Here is an 18,867-nt window from a genome sequence, read left to right as displayed (position 1 = left end):
AATTCACTTTCTCAACTTGCTGTGCCACCTTCAATGATTTGTGCCCCTATACCCCAGGTCCCTCTGCTCCTGATAATAATGATGATGGCAGTTTTTAAAAGAGATGGGGACACTATATGAGGAAGGGAAATCACTTACAATGACAGCCTGCTTGAGAGTCAGGAAGAGAAGTTGGATGGTCAGTGCTATAGTGGAAATAAGATCAAAGACGTAGGAGGTGGGTTTCATGGATGAGTATAGGATGAGAGGAGTAAAGGTGCCAAAACTAAAGGAAAGCAGAAACCAAAACAAAAATTGAAGGAATTATTAGGTTCTTAATCTCCATATATTTTGTTTGTATTCCTGTCTTATTTTGCTTTCACATTCATCATATATTTCCTCTTAGAATGAAGGTATGCATTATCGAAATAAAAATATATTTTGAGCTATGACTTAAATTAAAAGATTGCTGATGGAATCATCTCCACTCTCTAAAAATATCATGTAACAATACAAATTAGCAATCTGCCTGGAGTTTTTCCGATCTGTTCAAATTTGATTAATTATTCTATTCCTAAATATCACATTTCTAACCATATTATTGTATCTCAAACAAAATTCTCTTACAATTATGATGCCTGGTTAATGAAAAGTATGCTTAATGGCTTAAGCAAGTGCTTAATAATCTGAAATGTAATTGAATTGATTAGATAAAACAGGTACATTTTCGTCCATAATCCTAACCAAAAATTGTTCTAATTTGATTTTCCAAACTGCCCCAAGCTAGCAGTGGGAAGGCCCCATAAATATTAATGGACAGAGAAAGCATGTTATGGGTCACCTTTTCCTCTGTTTCTGCCCCAAAGCCTCACTTGTTTAGGCTTTGCCCACTGGCGGGCACCATCGAGAGCCTGCTGTGTCTAGCAAATGACCCAGGGAAATGGGTTATGAAGGATTTTAAGAGACAGGTGGAAATCTTGCTCTGCTGCAACTCTATGTGGAGGGATATCAGTCTATTCCAGATATATAAAAGGGATGTGTGCTATTCAGTTGAGGAGAAATTTGAAGAGTAAATGCTACAAAAGGCAAATTCACTCACCTGGTGGACAGACACATTCAGATGTAGCCTCTCTAATTGTCCGGATTTTTGCAACTCCATCAATTAATTCCTATGGAAAAAAGGTAATATATCAATGGTACAGTAAAATCCATTTTCAGTGATTATGATTTGCAGTGATCATATGCATATAGTGTTTAAAACATAACTTCCAAAATCAAATTGCCTAAGGTGTCACTTTTTCTACTTCTAATATATTAATCAGTACAAGTTGGTTATGGTAATCAGTTCATGTTTCTTGTACTGTTCAGTTTATCTCTGATCCTTTTATTGTTCAGGCATCAGAAACCTTTTTCACATTTCTTAGCATTTCACTTGTTGCTCTGTTATTCACCTTCATCCAGTTTTTATCCACTACATAGCTGAATGGACAGCATTGCTAAATAACTGAGAGCAATGATAAAGTGGGAGAAATAGCAAAAATAAAAGTTATGCATAACAAAATTACAGGTACCAAGCTAGCACTCTGAGTAGAGCACACCTCAGTGTTCCAATTGCAGATGTACAGTATTGTTGAACAGTTGAGCAGCAAGTTAAACAGATGAGTAAACCATGTAAAACCTACTCAGTTGCTGTGCAAACACTCACCTTCCATATTTTGAAAGTTTGATGTGCAGCACATCAGGGCCTCTAATTAGTTTACTGATCAGATTTTTAAATTGCGAGTCAGCAATGTTCAGCTGTTCAATAATGGTACTCATTGGCACTTTAAACAGCTCAGCAGTGCTCTAAACTTAGTTTTATACAAATTAAAAGCTTTACATGGACCTAGATTTTGCAATCAGTAGAGAAGTGACAGCACTCACCGCTGACTAGAGCACGGCTACCCAACCCGAACCCGATGGGACCCGGCAACGTGTGTTGGGTTCGATCAGGTCGGGTCACTCTTCCGGGTCCAGCATTTGGGCTCGGGTCAGACACATTCTATCACCACCTCTAGTAAGTGGCTCCAATGTTAATGTACTTTTTGGACTTGAAAGGTTGTTTAGTTACAGGTTTTAATTGTAACACCTGATTTATGGTGATTCAAATAGGTTGCTCTACTTCATTGTTGCTGCAAGTATCAAGGCAAATAGAAGGGGGCAGGAAAAAGAAATGCTACATAATATTGTAATACTTACATTACATTATTAAACTATATTCGTCCTGTCATTTTTGTCACTAAACAGAATTTTTAATAAGCCTTTTTGTTTAACTTTTATAATAAAGAATAGAAATTCATTTAGTTGCATCTTGAATGATTGTTTCCTGAGTAAATGCAGTGACCAGTGTACTACTGAAATATGCAGACCACAAGGTCCCCGATCAGTCTCCATCTGTGCTTAGTTAACTGATCTCACTCAGGCACTCAGGACAGCAGCCGGGACACTAAATTTGATGTTAGTACCCAGGACAAGGAAAAAGATCCTAGTCCCACTGACTTCTACTGGAATATGTGTGTGTGAATCCAGGGATGGTAGGATTGGATTCAGCTGTGATGCTCCCTGGAGTCAGACTGTCTAGATTCTCATGATGATTTGCCATTTGAATGACGTACAGAGAACTGTTTCTGAATTCTAAAGGAACTAACTAAAGTAGACCATGACTGCAGTTTCACTTTGTCCAGAACAATGGAATCAGAGGACACGGCCTGCGCTTGAAACGGGATAAATTCAATATTAATCTGCAGAAATATTATTTAAGTGAATGAGTGGTCAATCTATGGAACAGACTCCCCAGTGAGATGTTAGAAGCAGATAGTACTGATACAGTTAAATAAACATTAGTTAGGTTACTATCTAGATAGATAGGATAGATGAATAATACATAAGTAATTTGAAATAAGTCATACAGCAAGTGTAACATTCTTAGGAGGAACAGGCGACTTTGGACCTATGGTGTCCAAAACTTTCCATTACTGAAGGGCCGAAGGACCTGTTTCTGTGCTGATGGGCCGAAGGGTCTGTTTCTGTGCTGTATAACTCTAAGATCTCTAAGATAACTTTAACATCTCACACTGAAGAGTGCCTGCAGAGTCTCATCGACAGGTTTGCGGCTGCCTGCAATGAATTTAGCCTAACCATCAGCCTCAAGAAAACGAACATCATGGGGCAGGACGTCAGAAATGCTCCATCCATCAATATTGGCGACCACGCTCTGGGAGTGGTTCAAGAGTTCACCTACCTAGGCTCAACTATCACCAGTAACCTGTCTCTAGATGCAGAAATCAACAAGCGCATGGGAAAGGCTTCCACTGCTATGTCCAGACTGGCCAAGAGAGTGTGGGAAAATGGCGCACTGACACGGAACACAAAAGTCCGAGTGTATCAGGCCTGTGTCCTCAGTACCTTGCTCTATGGCAGCGAGGCCTGGACAACGTATGTCAGCCAAGAGCGACGTCTCAATTCATTCCATCTTCGCTGCCTCCGGAGAATACTTGGCATCAGGTGGCAGGACCGTATCTCCAACACAGAAGTCCTCGAGGCGGCCAACATCCCCAGCTTATACACACTACTGAGTCAGCGGCGCTTGAGATGGCTTGGCCATGTGAGCCGTATGGAAGATGGCAGGATCCCCAAAGGTACATTGTACAGCGAGCTCGCCACTGGTATCAGACCCACCGGCCGTCCATGTCTCCGCTTTAAAGACGTCTGCAAACGCGACATGAAATCCTGTGACATTGATCACAAGTCGTGGGAGTCAGTTGCCAGCGTTCACCAGAGCTGGCGGGCAGCCATAAAGACGGGGCTAAAATGTGGCGAGTCGAAGAGACTTAGTAGTTGGCAGGAAAAAAGACAGAGGCGCAAGGGGAGAGCCAACTGTGCAACAGCCCCGACAAACAAATTTCTCTGCAGCACCTGTGGAAGAGCCTGTCACTCTAGAATTGGCCTTTATAGCCACTGCAGGCGCTGCTTCACAAACCACTGACCACCTCCAGGCGCGTATCCATTGTCTCTCGAGATAAGGAGGCCAAAGAAGAAGATAACTCTAAGACTCGATGATCATTTTCTGATCTCGTGTCTAGGTCTGTTGTAGATGAATTGATTGCTACAATCAGTCAACAGCTTCATTCTACCAGGCTGGTAGAAGGCAAAATGTAGAGACTGTTGACTTATTTTGTCTAACAGTTCCTATCTTCCTGCATATACCATCTGGCCTAGAGATTTCGTGGTCTTCCAACTTAAGTATTTCTGGCTGGCTAACATCCTAATTCTTTAGTGTGTACTGCAAATGTTGAAAAGCAAATTAGTTTTAGTCTCTTTAGTGAATATTGCTAGGAAATATTCATTTAACATTGCAACAACAACTTTTATATGGTGCCTTTAATGCAATAAAATGTCCCAAGGCACTTTACAGGAGCATTATAAAACAAAGTATGACACTGAGCCACAAATTGATATATTAGGTCAGATGACCAAAAGCTTGGTCAAAGAGGTAGGTTTTACTGAGAGTAGAATGTGGGAGACCAGCCAGGAGTGCATTGGAATAGTCAAGTCTAGAGGTAACGAAGGCATGAATGAGGGTTTCTGCAATGGATGAACTGAGACAGGGATAAAGTCGGGCAATGTTAGAGAGGTGGAAATAGGCGGTCTTAGTGATGGCATGGATATGAGGTCGGAAGCTCATCTCAGGGCCAGATGTGACACCAAGGTTGCAAACAGACCGGCTTAATCTCAGACTGTTGCCAGAGAGAGGGATGGAGTCAGTAGCTAGGGAACAGAGTTTTGGAGTAGAGATTGAAAACAGTGGCTTCAGTCTTCCCAATATTTAATTTCAACCATTTATTTTATCTTCAATTTCATTGTCACTTACAACTTTAAGGCTTCTAACTTTCTTAACTTTTCATTGGTAAGCTACTGTTAGAGCTTTTTCAGTATTGTGCTCAAGATCCTTAGCCATACCGATTTATTTCCATTTTCATCTCCTGTATCCAATTTGATAATTTAAAAAAAAATTATACTTTCCTCCTTTTCCCATATTTGGCTTCATGTTCATATTCATATTCATTGGCCCCCACCCCTTCCCCCATCACCCCCCCTTCCCCCCACCCCTCCCCCCTTGCACCCCCTTCCCCCTCGCACCCCCCGCTTCCCCTTCCCCCCGCGCACCCCCTCCCCCACCCCGCACCCCCTCCCTCCTCGCACCCCCTCCCCCTTCCCTCTCCCTCCATGAAATCGCACAGTTTACTTGTTAGGGCCCCTGCTCAGGGATAGGAGCTAACAACCCCACTGCCTTGTGGGCATCTCGGGAGAGACCAAGGCTAAGGAAGTAAACCCTAACCGAAAATCTGGAGCGGAACCCCTAAGACGGTCATGTCACCTTTGGCATGTTTCCAGCAGTTCCTGCAGCCATACCAGTGCCAAACATCATGCTCTGCACTCCTTTGGACCCCACTAGGAAGATCGAGAGGGGGGTTTTGACGCTTGGGCAACTCACAACCTCCATACATCCGCCCAGGCATGCGCCATGGAGAGGTCACTCCATAGTCGCCTCACAGCGACCAAAACAACATGGAAGGCAGCAGTTACGGGTTATAAGTCCGTAACTTGGCTTAGAGATTGGGCGCCACAGGTCGCCTTTGTCAATGGGGAGAGGTCTTCACATCTCACTGGACGGCTACTGCCCGCCTCAAACTGGGCAGCCCACAGTCAGAAAGGTTGTGTCCCGCCACAGTCCACCTGCTTCAATGGGTGGTTGGAGCTCGGGGTCATTGCCCAACAAGTGGACTGTAACACCGTCCCTAAAAGCATGACAAAAAATGGAATTAAGGTACCAGCCCTTCGTTTTGCAAGCTGGAACGTCAGAACTATGTGTCCTGGCCTGTCGGAAGACCTTACACAAATCAACAAATCTTGGAAGACCGCCATCATTAACAACGAGCTCAGTAGACTCAATGTGGACATTGCAGCACTTCAGGAGACACACCTCCCTGCAAGCGGATCTGTAAGAGAGCAAGACTACACCTTCTACTGGCAGGGTAGGGATCCTGGAGAACCAAGACAGCATGGAGTGGGCTTCGCCATCAGAAACTCTTTGCTCAGCATGATAGAGCCACCTTCAAATGGCTCGGAATGCATACTGTCATTCTGACTGCTCACCGCCTCTGGTCCAGTACACCTACACTGTGCTCCCCACCTGAAGTTAAAGACCCGTTCTACGAGGAATTCCATAATATCATTAGCAGCATTCCTACTACCAAACATTTGTTCCTGCTGGGGGACTTTAACGTCAGGGTTGGGGCCGACCATGAATCATGGCCCTCCTGCCTTGGGCGCTATGGCATTGGAAGGATGAATCAGAATGGACGGAGACTGCTGGTTGTGTAACTATCACAACCTCTGCATCACCAACTCGTTCTTTCATACTAAACCCTGTCACCAAGTTTCATGGAGACACCCAAGATCATGTCATTGGCACCAGCTGGACCTCATCATCACAAGGTGAGCCTCTATAAACAATGTCCAAATCACAGGCAGCTTCCACAGTGCGGAGTGCGACACCAACCACTCCCTGGTGGCAGCAAAGTTAGACTCAAACCAAAGAAGCTACACTACTCCAAGCTGAAGGGCCGCCTGCAAATCAACACTAACAGAATTTCTTATCCACAGCTGTTACATAAGTTTCTAAATTCATCTGAAAAAGCCCTTCAAAACACTCCTGCAGGAAATGCAGAGACACATCAGAGATGCCATCTATGACTCAGCAATGACCACATGTGGCAAACGTGAGAAGCAGCATGCAGAGTAGTTTAAATCTCACTTTGAACAGCTGGAACCTGTCAGAGCTACTAAGCAGACTGCACTGTTGAACTACAAGAAAGCCCCCAGCGAGTTAACATCCGTAGCACTTAAAGTAGCCAGAAGCGCTGCACAAAGAACAGCCAGGCACTGTGCAAATGACTACTGGCAACACTTATGCAGTCGTATTCAGCTGGCCTCCGACACCGGAAACATCAGAGGAATGTATGATGGCATTAAGAGAGCTTTTGGGCCAACCATCAAGTCTAAATCAGTGGACACGATCACTGACCAATGCAAGCAAATGGACCGCTGGGTGGAGCACTACCTAGAGCTGTACTCCAGGGAAGATGTTGTCACTGATACCACCCTCAATGCAGCCCAGTCTGTGCCAGTCATGGATGAGTTGGATGAACAGCCGACAAAATCGGAACTCAGTGATGCCATTGATTCTCTAGCCAGTGGAAAAGCCCCTGGAAAGGATGGCATTACCCCTGAAATAATCAAGAGTGCCAAGCCTGCTATACTCTCAGCACTCCAATGAACTGCTTTGCCTGTGCTGGGATGAGGGAGCAGTACCACAGGACATGCGTGATGCCAATATCATCACCCTCTATAAGAACAAGGGTGACCGCGGTGACTGCTACAGCTACCGTGGAATCTCCCTGCTCAGCATAGTGGGGAAAGTCTTCGCTCGAGTCATTTTAAACAGGCTCCGGAAGCTGGCTGAGCATGTCTACCCTGAAGCACAGTGCAACTTTCGAGCAAAGAGATCCACCATTGACGTGCTGTTCTCCCTTCGCCAGCTACAGGAGAAATGCCGCGAACAACAGATGCCCCTCTATGTTGCTTTCATAGATCTCACCAAAGCCTTTGACCTCGTCAGCAGACGTGGTCTTTTCAGACTACTAGCAAAGATCGGATGTCCACCAAAGCTACTAAGTATCATCACCTCATTCCAAGACAATACGAAAGGCACAATTCAGCCTCATCAGACACCTTTCCTATCCTGAGTGGTGTGAAACAGGGCTGTGTTCTCGCACCTACACTGTTTGGGATCTTCTTCTCACTGCTGCTCTCACATGTTCAATTCTTCAGAAGAAGGAATTTTCCTCCACACTAGGTCAAATGGCAGGTTGTTCAACCTTGCCCATCTTAGAGCGAAGACCAAAGTACGGAAAGTCCTCATCAGGGAACTCCTCTTTGCTGACGATGCTGCATTAACATCCCACACAGAAGAGTGTCTGCAGAGACTCATCGACAGGATTGCGGCTGCCTGCAATGAATTTGGCCTAACCATCAGCCTCAAGAAAATGAACATCATGTCAGAAATGCTCCATCCATCAATATCGGCGACCACACTCTGGAAGTGGTTCAAGAGTTCACCTACCTAGGCTCAACTATCATCAGTAAACTGTCCCTTGATGCAGAAATCAACATGGGCATGGGAAAGGCTTCAGCTGCTATGTCCAGACTGGCCAAGAGGGTGTGGGAAAATGGTACGCTGACACGGAACACAAAAGTCTGAGTGTTTCAAGCCTATGTCCTCAGTACCTTGCTCTATGGCAGCGAGGCCTGGACAACGTATGTCAGCCAAGAGCGACGTCTCAACTCATTCGATCTTCGCTGCCTCCGGAGAATCCTTGGCATCAGGTGGCAGGACTGTATCTCCAATGCAGAAGTCCTCGAGGTGGCCAACATCCCCAGCTTATACACCCTACTGAGCCAGCGGCGCTTGAGATGGTTTGGCCATGTGAGCCGCATGGAAAATGGCAGGATCCCCAAGGACGCATTGTACAGCCAGCTCGTCACTGGTATCAGACCTACCGGCCATCCATTACTCTGCTTTAAAGACGTCTGCAAACGTGACATGAAATCCTGTGACATTGATCACAAGTTGTGGGAGTCAGTTGCCAGTGATCGCCAGAGCTGGCGGACAGCCATAAAGGCGGGGCTAAAGAGTGGCAAGTCAAAGAGTCTTAGCAATTGGCAGGAAAAAAGACAGAAGCGCAAGGGGAGAGCCAACTGTGTAACAGCCCCGACAACCAATTTTATCTGCAGCGCCTGTGGAAGAGTCTGTCACTCTAGAATTGGCCTTTATAGCCACTCCAGGTGCTGCTCCATAAACCACTGACCACCTCCAGGCGCTTACCCATTGTCTCCCGAGACAAGGAGGCCAAAGAAAAAGAAGGCTTCATATAATTACCCCTCATTTTTAATTCATTCATTTTGGAGGCTGCTTGTTTAGCTTATTTTTTCTTAGGCATATACTTATATTGCATAGTCAGATTACAGAAGTGTTCCTTTTTTTATCATTGGCATTAGACTGTGCTAACTCTCTCTTCTCCAAAGCAATCTGAACTGTTGACTGCTTACTGACAGCGTTTGGCACCAAAAACCTACTGATGCCACTATTTGGTGCCAGTATTTTATTGTAAAGAAAAAGGTACAATTTCAAAATTACTTTAATTGTTTTTCAGTTGTGATGATATTTGTGTTGTGGCTGCGAGAAGAACCTCATTGGTGTCCTGATAATCAGCTACCCATTGTTTTACACTTTGGGAGTGCTGCTGTTATCTATCATATAATGAAAATGATTTCTGTGATGTCCTGAGCTGAAGCGGTTCACAAAGACTATTAATGCACCTACTTAAGTGAAATCTTATACTTGCACACCCAAAGTTTAAAATTCCCAGATATGAAAGCTGAATCATGATACAAGAGATGTTAACATAATTCTACCTTATGAATTTGTTAGTCATAGAGAGATACAGCACTGAAGCAGGCCCTTCGGCCCACCGAGTCTGTGCCGACCAACAACCACCCATTTATACTAATCCTACATTAATCCCACATTCCCGACCACATCCCCACCATTCTCCTACCACCTACCTACACTAGGGGAAATTTACAATGGCCAATTTATCTCTCAACCTGCAATTCTTTGGCTGTGGGAGGAAACCAGAGCACCTGGCGAAAACCCACGCAGTCACAGGGAGAACTTGCAAACTCCACACAGGCAGTACCCAGAACTGAACCCGGGTCGCTGGAGCAGTGAGGCTGCGGTGCTAACCACTGCGCCACTGTGCTGCCCCTTTTGAAGTTTTTGAACTTCTGGGATCGAGTCCATAATTATCATGCTCGGGAAATATCATCTGTGTGTCTTCAATTCTGCTAGTTGAAAATAGACCAGCTCTTACCATTGTAATGCTATGTATTTAATTAACTACCTAATTGAATCTAATGAGTATATTGGTTACATATGTCAATTAGAGTATATTGTGAGGTTTTAAATACATTTGCTACCAAAAGATTGTTTCACTTTATAAATGCAAGTATGCAGTAATTTCAAACAAATTGTTTTGACTGAGGAAACATTTGGAACCATCAACTTGAAGTGATTGCCCAGGAAATGTGGTAATATGAATGAACTGTAATATTTTCTGAACAAAATTATTCTCATTACAATATTAAGATTTTAACACATACTTTGAATACTTGGCACAAAATTACATAGTATTACATTGTATTTACAGCAAAGAAACAGGCCATTCAGTCCAACAGATCTATGTCAGTGTTTGTGATCCACACGCGCCTCCTCCCCAATTACCTCATTTCACCCTATCAACAGATCTTTCTATTTCTTTCTTCTTTGTGTACATATTTAGTTTCCCTTAAATGCATTTGTGCTCTTCGCTTCAACCATTCCATGTGGTAGCAAGTTGCATATTCTAACCACTCTGAGTAAAGAAGTTACTGGATTTATTCGTAACTACCTTATATTTATTGCTCCTAGGTTAAACTCCTCCACAAGTGGCAATGTCTTGGGGGTGAAATTGGTCTATGGTAGCAGTGCAAGGGCTTGTAGTAAATCGGTTGCTGATTTTTCACCATGCCAGTTCTTACTTTCCATTGACTTGGAAAATATTGCCAGATTTTTAATTTCAAATCAAACAAACCAGGAAATAAGTCTTCAAAAGGAATCTGAACTATTGTTCTGTGATCTTCAGTGGAAAGAGATCGGGTGCAGTGAAAAATCAGCTGCCAATTCACTACGAGCCAGCTTCACACTTCTGTACATCCACCGTATAGAATCCCTTCTGAATTTTAAAGGCCTTTATCAGGTCACCTCTCAGCCTTCCCTTTCTAGAGAAAAAAGCCCCAGCTTGTTCAGTCTTTTCTGATAATTGTAACTTTTCAGTTCTGGTATCATACTTGCAAATTATTTTAGCACCTTCTCCAGTGCCTCTGTATTCTTTTTTGTGATATGGAACCCAGAACTGAGCACAGTAACCAAAATTCCATACAAGTTTAACATAACTTCTCTGCCTCTGAATTCTATTCCTCCAGAAATGAATCCTTGTGCTTTGTTGCCATTTTGTATTGCTTTTTAAATCTGCATTGCTATATTTACTGAGTTGTGAATCTGTACCCTTAGATGACTTTGCCCCACTACCCCATTTAAACTCTTACTTTCCAAGGAATCAGTGGCCTCCTTATTCCTCCAACCAAAATGTATTACCTCACACTTATCTATATTGAAATGAATTTGTCATTTACACAGCCATTCTGCAAGTTTATTAACATCTTCTTGTATTTTGTTGCAGTTTTCCTCAGTATTACACAATCCTATTTAATAAATAAAATCTTATTTAATCAGTTCCAAAGTAGATCCCTGATTGTTACTGTTTCAAAGGCATAGTTAACAAGCAAACGTGAATCTCAACCTATGTAATCCCAGTTTTGAAATTGTACTTCCAATTCCCAAATCCAAATCATTTACAACCCAGCACCAACCCTGTAGAACACCACTTCTCACCTTCCGCCCGTCTGAGTCAATACCTTTAATCCATACTCTCATCTGTTTTGTAGCCAGTTTGTTATCCATTCTGCTACTTGTCCCCTGATTCTACATGCTCAGACCTTAGTCATGAGTCTACTATGTGGTACATAATTAGTATGGTGAACAAATAACTAGAAAAAAGGAATAGTTTATTTTCATAAGGTAGCAAATTACATCTGATAGTATACTTATCTATTTGTTGTAAAATGTCGACAAGCTCTCTAATAATGATTCTTTGGGAAATGTTTATACAAAACTTTAGTATGTTTTAATAGGATTGGAAGACATAAATATGTGATATGAAGGAGTAAAGACATAGGAAATTCATGGCATATTTATTTTCAGTATTCAGTGTTACATTTTGTTTCAACCACTTATTTTCAGATAACGAGACAAAGTATGAATTAGGCACAAATATAGTTGCAGCAGTTTTGCATGATTACAGTTAACCAGATCATCAATGCAATGATAGTAGGTACAACTGCAAGGACAAACTCAGCAAGTGTTTTTCAATTTGCAAGAGTTAATAGGAAGTAATGAGTAAAAGTTACCTTGACTGAAAGATTTATAACTGGAATAAGAGTAGAGGTAGCACCAGACATCAAGAACGAAATACACATGGAAAATAGTTACGTTAAGGCAGAAAGAGGTTATGCTTAAGTCTCAGGAACTAGATACTTCTGCTATACTTTTGGTCATTCCATATATAATATAAATATTCATTTACCTCCTGAAGTTGGTCGATTCTTTTCTGTAGCACTGGTAGTAAACCTGCATCATCCCATAAGATTTCCCGCATTGCTTGCAGTGAAATGCTTCCTTTTTGATTTTCCAACAGCTTTACTCTATCTTGCAATAGCGCCGTTTTAACATTTAGCAACAGACAAAACACAACAGAAGTAACTGATAACAGTAAGCTGACTACTGTTGGCAGTGTTCTTAAGCACATTGTAGGATTTGGTGTGGGTAACAATTCCTTTTGACTTTTCCCAACCTTGGGTGACTGATAATTCTTGCCCATCCTTCAGACTTCGACGCCACCAGTTGCAAAGGAAAATATTTTTCAGGTTTAAAAAAACACAAGGCTAGCCAAAACTTAACAAATACTGTTAAAATACTGTAGAAAACCCAATCAGAAGTAGAAAAGAATTCTGCAAAATTAAGTTGGCTGACACTTTGTGCCAATATCTCGCGGTTGCCTCGCAGTTTTGTTTCAGTGACTGCCGCTGTTACCGATTGTATTCTCCTTGCCCATTAAATCCAGCGTAGTTTTTGAACAGATTGAAAGTTTGAGTCAAGTCCCGACAATAAACGACTTGCCTGCGATTAGCAAATGCTTAGAATAAATGCTGCAATAGATTCCCCCACCTCTCATTCCCTCTGGCCAGATTTAGGATGTTCACTTATGCAAAGCCAACTCATGAAAACGTTACCACGCCCACACTGCGTTGGCACAAGAGGGAAACCACAAGAAAAGCACAATAATTGTAAAAATGTGGAACAACGTAAGTGGTTTGTTCAATGCAAGTCAACAGAGTAGGAAATAGCGAGTGCCGTGACTCTTAAGTGCAATAATCTGCTGAGCCCAAAGGATATTTTCTTTTCCGAAGTAGAAGTAACGAGCATGAGTAACGGTGAAAGATTATGCAATATCATTCATCCTCCAGAATATATATCATTTCTCACATTGTGATTGGTGTTCATAGCCACAGCTAACAAATGATTAAAATAAGGGAGTTTTGCGCTGTCCAGGCTTGTTGGCTGCTACTCCGAGCTGGATTAAACTCTGGGGTATGTTCAAATATTGATTTCACCGATTTCTGCCATTGTGTACTCAGTAAGCAGAAACCATCTAGAAATGAATGGTTTCAATGCTCCAAATAATGACGTACCCGGCACCAACAACTGAAGTCAATGTGCTTTGGTGGATTGGGTCACCCGCTTGTTCTGTTGTCTCTCGGTCGCCCTCCAGCGACCCAATCCTGCAAACCGGAACACACAGTAGGCCAGTTAGCATCTGCGGGAGGGAACAGGGGAATTAACGTTAATTCATCTGCTCTTTCCATAGACGCTGAAAAAAAGCACTTCTGGCGTTTTCTGTCTTCTGATTTCCAGCATCTGCATTTTTTTTATTCAATCATGAGATGTGGGTGTCACTGGCAAGGCCAACATTTATTGTCCATCCCTAATTATCCTTGAGAAGGTGGTGGTGAGCTGCTTCTTGAACCATTGCAGTCCTTAGGGTATAGGTACACCCACAGTGCTGTTCCAGGAATGGTGATATAGTTTCAAGTCAAAATGGTGTGTGGCTTGGAGGGGAACTTGCAGGTGGTGCTGCTCCCAGGTGTCTGCTGCCCTTGCCCTACTAGGTGGAAGAGATCGCAGGTTGGAAAGTGCTGTTGAAGGAGGCTTGGCGAGTTGCTGCAGTGCTTCTTGTATATGGTACTCACTGCTATCACTGTGCGGCAGTGGTGGAGGGAGTGAACGTTTAAGGTGGTGGATGGTGTGCCAATCATGCAGGTCATAGAGTTATACAGCACAGAAACAGGCCCTTCAGCCCATCATGTCCACGCCGGCTATCAAGCCTATCTATTCTGTTGCTTTGTCCTGAATTGTGCTGAGGTTCTTTGAGTGTTGGTGGAGCTGCGTCCAGGCAAATGAAGAGTATTCCATCACTCTCCTGACTTGTGCCTTGTAGATGGTGGAAAGGCTTTGGGGAGTCAAGAGGTGAGTTATTTGCCACAGAATTCCCAGCCCCTGACCTGCTCTTGTAGCCACAGTATTTATGTGGCTGGTCCAGTTAGATTTGCCCTTTTGTTTTTGTTTATCTTTGGGGGTTTGTCCTCACTGCAACATTCATTCACCTGTTTTTTTAGGAGCTTGTCAAGAAAATACAATATGCCAAATGAGAAATATTAAATAATCAGTTGGAAGCTTACATTAGAATTTTAATGGAGAAATCCTACAGTTAACTTTTAAAAAACTGACAACCAAGATGGCCACCGCAATTTTCATCTGAAATACCTCACATTCCAGGACATTGAATTGGAGACACAAGTCTAACAAGAAGCCCAGCCAGGACAATGCTTTGGCTAACTGAGTAGATTATCCAGATCACCCTCATTAGTGGGACATTCAAAGCCATCTTGTGGCATTCATGAGCGGAGACATCCCTCCAGGGAGTAAATGCTGACAATACCACCTGAGAGAGGTTTGGGGTTTTAGAGTTTGGACCTCATTAAAAACAAAGGGGATTGGGAGAACCATGTGACCATCTCCCCAGACTGTGTAAAACTGAGAGTTTTGGTACACACAAGAGACTGAGTGTGCAGCAGCAAAAAAGCTGTGTGCCTCCCTTTTTCACTTACTTTCTATCTCTCTCTCCAGAAAACATCAAGTTTGAAAACCGACTGTGACTGTGGACCCTCCAAGCCTACAGACTGCTACAGTCAGAGACCAGGGGAAGAGAGCCACCTACAAGTCTGCCTCCAAGAAAAACCTGAGCCAAGCGGGCCAGCCACAAAGTGCACTTTGGCCAGCCAAAGACTTCAAGAATATAACTTTATCTGACCTCACCGACTGTGTATTTAACCTTTATTTATTCTGGACTCTAATCCAACCAAAAAACCTATTTCCACTTTGTAATCTATTTGTGAATGTGTAGCATTTTTTAAATTATTTTTAGATTGGGTTAGCTTGTTGGGTCTAATAAACTTACCTCTTTCTTGTTTAAACTCAAGAAAACCTGTCCGATTGGTTCTTTCACTATCACATTAAAGGTAAAAGGTAAATCACTCACTGAGGTGGTAAGCACAACCACTGTTTAAAAAAGGAATAAGCCCTGTTGCAGTCAAATAAGAGGAAGGTCAAGAGGGGCAACAGTTACCCTTCCTCACATGGCCATACAAGCTCTAAAGTGCACCAGGAGAAGATGTGGTGTTAAATCTGCCTAATGGAAGACAGACATTACTGTCATAGTCATAGAATTGTTACGGCACAGAAGGAGGCCATTCAGCCTATCGGGTCCATGCCAGCTCTCTGTAGAGAAATCTATTCAGTCCTATTCCCCCACTCCATCCCCGTAGCCCTGCAAATTTATTTCCCTCAAGTGCTCATCTAATTTCCTTTTGAAATCATTAATTGTCTCCGCTTCCAACACCCTCTTAAGCAGCAAGTTCCAGGTCATTACCACTTGCTGCGTAAAAACATTCTTCCTCACATCCACCCTGCATCTTTTGCCCAAAACCTTAAATCCATGTCCCCTCGTCCTTGTACCATCAGTTTTTCCAGTCTACCTTATCTAAAACTGTCATAATGCTGTACCCCTCTATCAAATCTCCCCTTAATCTCCTTTGCTGCAAGGACAACAACCCCAGCTTCTCCAAACTATCCTTGTAGTTAAAATCCCTCATCCCTGGAACCATTCTGGTAAATCTCCTCTGCAGCCTCTAAAGAATCCTCACATCCTTCCTAAAGTGTGGTAATCAGAACTGGACACAATACTCTAATTGTGGCCTGACCAGAGCTTATAAAAGTTCACCATAACGTCCCTGATTTTGTGCTCAATACCTCTATTTCTGAAGCCCAAGATCCCATTTGCTTTACTAACTACTCTCTCAATATGCCCTGCCACCTTCAAAGATCTATGCACATGAACCCCCAAGTCCCTCTGTCCCTGTATACTCGTTAAAACTGTGCCATTTAGTCTATATTGCCTCTCCTTATCTCTTCTGCCAAAATGCATCACCTCACATTTCTCTGTATTAAATTCCATCTGCCACTTGCCTGCCCATTCTGCTAGCCTATCTATGTCCTGTTGTGAAAAAAAATTACAAGTAAATCATCCTTGTGGATCTTCACTGTCCTTATTCACGGATTTTAGATGCATTTGGACTCCTACATCTCCCACTCTGCTGGCGACACACAAACATAGGAAAAAGACAGATGGAAAATTATGAGCTGGGACTTCAAGACTGTCTAATTCAGCTGTTTTGCAGCAGGACAACATGACTCTCAATACTTCCCAACCACTAACAACCAGTGGATAGAAAAAGTCAAGACCAAAAGCAGAGCATTGAAAAGGCCAAGGTCAAGACACAATGGTAAGACAGAGCAAGGCCAAGAGCAACGCATTGAACAGGGTGAGGCCAAGAGCACAGCACTTTAAAGGATGAGGCCAAAAGCGGAGTATTGTAAAGAACAAGGCCGAGAGCCGTTATTGCAGAGGAAGAGACTGAGAGCGGAGTGGTAGAAAAGGGTGAGGCCAAGAGCAGAGTATTGTAAAGGGCAAGGCTGAGAGTAGAGTGGTAGAAAAGGGCATTGATTAATTAAATCGGTAAACTTTAATTAATTAAATAAAAACTAGTTATACAGGGATGGCAGTGCAGGTGGTGTGCCACAACTGCAGCATGTAGCAGTTTGTGGTGAGTATGGTGATCCTGAACAACCACATTGGCAGTGTCTGCAACTCGAGGAACTTCAGATCAGAGTTGTTGAGCTGGAGTCCAAGATGCAGACAATGTGGGGCATTGGGGCAGGAGGTGTCACCTGGACACTTTGATCCAGGAGGCAGTCACACCCCTTAGTTTAGGAAATGGTACAGGTCTGGTTAGTGGTCATGGACAGGAGAGTTTGACTGTGGGTCAGACAGGTACTGGAGTACAGTGCTGGAGGTGTTGTGGCCTTTGCTGTTATCCAACAGGTATGAGATTCTGGCTGCTTGTATGGATGAGGCCAAAGTCTGCAGGGTGGATGAGCAAACTGACCATGGCATCATGGTACAGGAGGCCGTTCAAGTGGGGAGAGTGAAAAAGAACGTGGTAGTGATGGGGGACAGTATAGTCAGGCGCAACTTGGTATACCAAAGGCTGTGTTGCCTGGCTGGTGCAAGGGTTAACAACATCTCTTCTCGGCTGGAGAATAACTTGGAGTGGGAGGCAGAGGATCCAGTTGTCGCAGTTCACATAAGAACCAATGGCAAAAACCTATATTTATATAGCGCCTTCAACATAATAACACATTCCAAGGCAGTTCACAGGAGCATTACAAAACAAAATATGAATCGAACCACATATGGAGATATTAGATCAGGTGACCAATAGCTTAGTCAAAAAGGTTGTTTTTAAGGAGCATCTTAAAGGAAAAAAGAGAGGTCGGAATAAAAACAGAAAGTGCTGGAAATACTCAGCAGCTCTGGCAGCATCTGTGGAGAGAGAAACAGAGTTACCTTTTCAGGTCTGTGACCTTTCATCACAGTGGAGGAGTCAAGCGAGTTGGTGGTGAACTGGGTGTCATCAGCGTTCATGTGAAAACTAACACTGTGCTTTCGGATGATGTTGCCAAGGGCCAGCATGTTGATGAGAAATAGGAGGGGCCAAGAACAGATCCTTGGGGGAACACCAGAGTAATGGTGTGGGAGTAAGAAGAGGCATGGGATGAGCAGGAAGAGGCATGGGATGAGGATGGCGTGGTCAACTATGTCAAAGGCTGCAGACAGGTCATGGAGGATGAGAAGGGATAGTTTACCTTTGTCATAGCCACATAGGATGTCATTTGTGACTTTCATAAGAACCATTTCAGTACTGTGGTAGGGGCAGAAACCTGAATAGAGGGATTTAAACATGGAGTTCCAGGAAATATTGCGCATGGATTTGGGAGGGGCAGGTAGAATACAGGTAGAACTAGGAATGATGTTCTGCTGAGAGAGCTTGAGGAACTGGGGCTCAAATTAAAACACAGAGCATCACAGGTAATAATCTCTGGATTGTAACCTGAGTCATGTGCAATTTGGCACAGGAATAAACAGATTAAAAGACTAAATATGTGGCTGAAGGAGTGGTGGGAGAGGCAGTGGTTTTGATTCATGGGGCATTGGCACCAGTACTGGGGAAAGAGGGAACTGTTTTGTTGGGCAAGCTCCACTTAAGCCTAGTTGGGACCAGTTTCCCAGTGAATCGAATAACTAGGGCAGTAGTTAGGGCTTTAATGAAGTGGGTGGGTACGGTGGGAGGATTTAGAAAAGGGTAAATTCAAATCATTAAGAGAAATGCCAAGGCTGTGTGGCAGAGCAGCGATTTGGTAACAATAAGCACAGTGGAGTAAGAAAGAACAGAAAGCTTAACAAAAGTAATTGGGTATTAGTTGTTAAGGTGACATCAGGGAAAAATAGAAAAAGTCAAAACTAAGGAAACTATGTCTGACTGCACAAAGCA

The 18,867-nt window shown here is 43.3% G+C and overlaps 1 protein-coding gene across 1 annotated transcript in view; it reads right to left on the bottom strand.

The window, feature by feature from the left end:
• Positions 1 to 13,242, bottom strand: part of LOC137375617 (collagen alpha-1(XXIII) chain-like) — a 339,099-nt gene extending 325,857 nt beyond the window's left edge. Inside the window, exons 1-2 of the mRNA XM_068042994.1 lie at positions 12,384 to 13,242; positions 1,079 to 1,148 (exon numbers count right to left, since the gene is read on the bottom strand). Coding sequence (XP_067899095.1) covers positions 1,079 to 1,148; positions 12,384 to 12,677 — 364 coding nt within the window. The 5' untranslated portion in view covers positions 12,678 to 13,242. The remainder of the gene's footprint in view (positions 1 to 1,078; positions 1,149 to 12,383) is intronic.
• Between the last annotated feature and the right edge of the window lie 5,625 nt (positions 13,243 to 18,867).

Source organism: Heterodontus francisci, chromosome 12 (assembly GCF_036365525.1).
Source record: "Heterodontus francisci isolate sHetFra1 chromosome 12, sHetFra1.hap1, whole genome shotgun sequence".
NCBI classification, from domain to species: domain Eukaryota; kingdom Metazoa; phylum Chordata; class Chondrichthyes; order Heterodontiformes; family Heterodontidae; genus Heterodontus; species Heterodontus francisci.
This window is presented reverse-complemented; position numbering and strand designations above follow the sequence as displayed.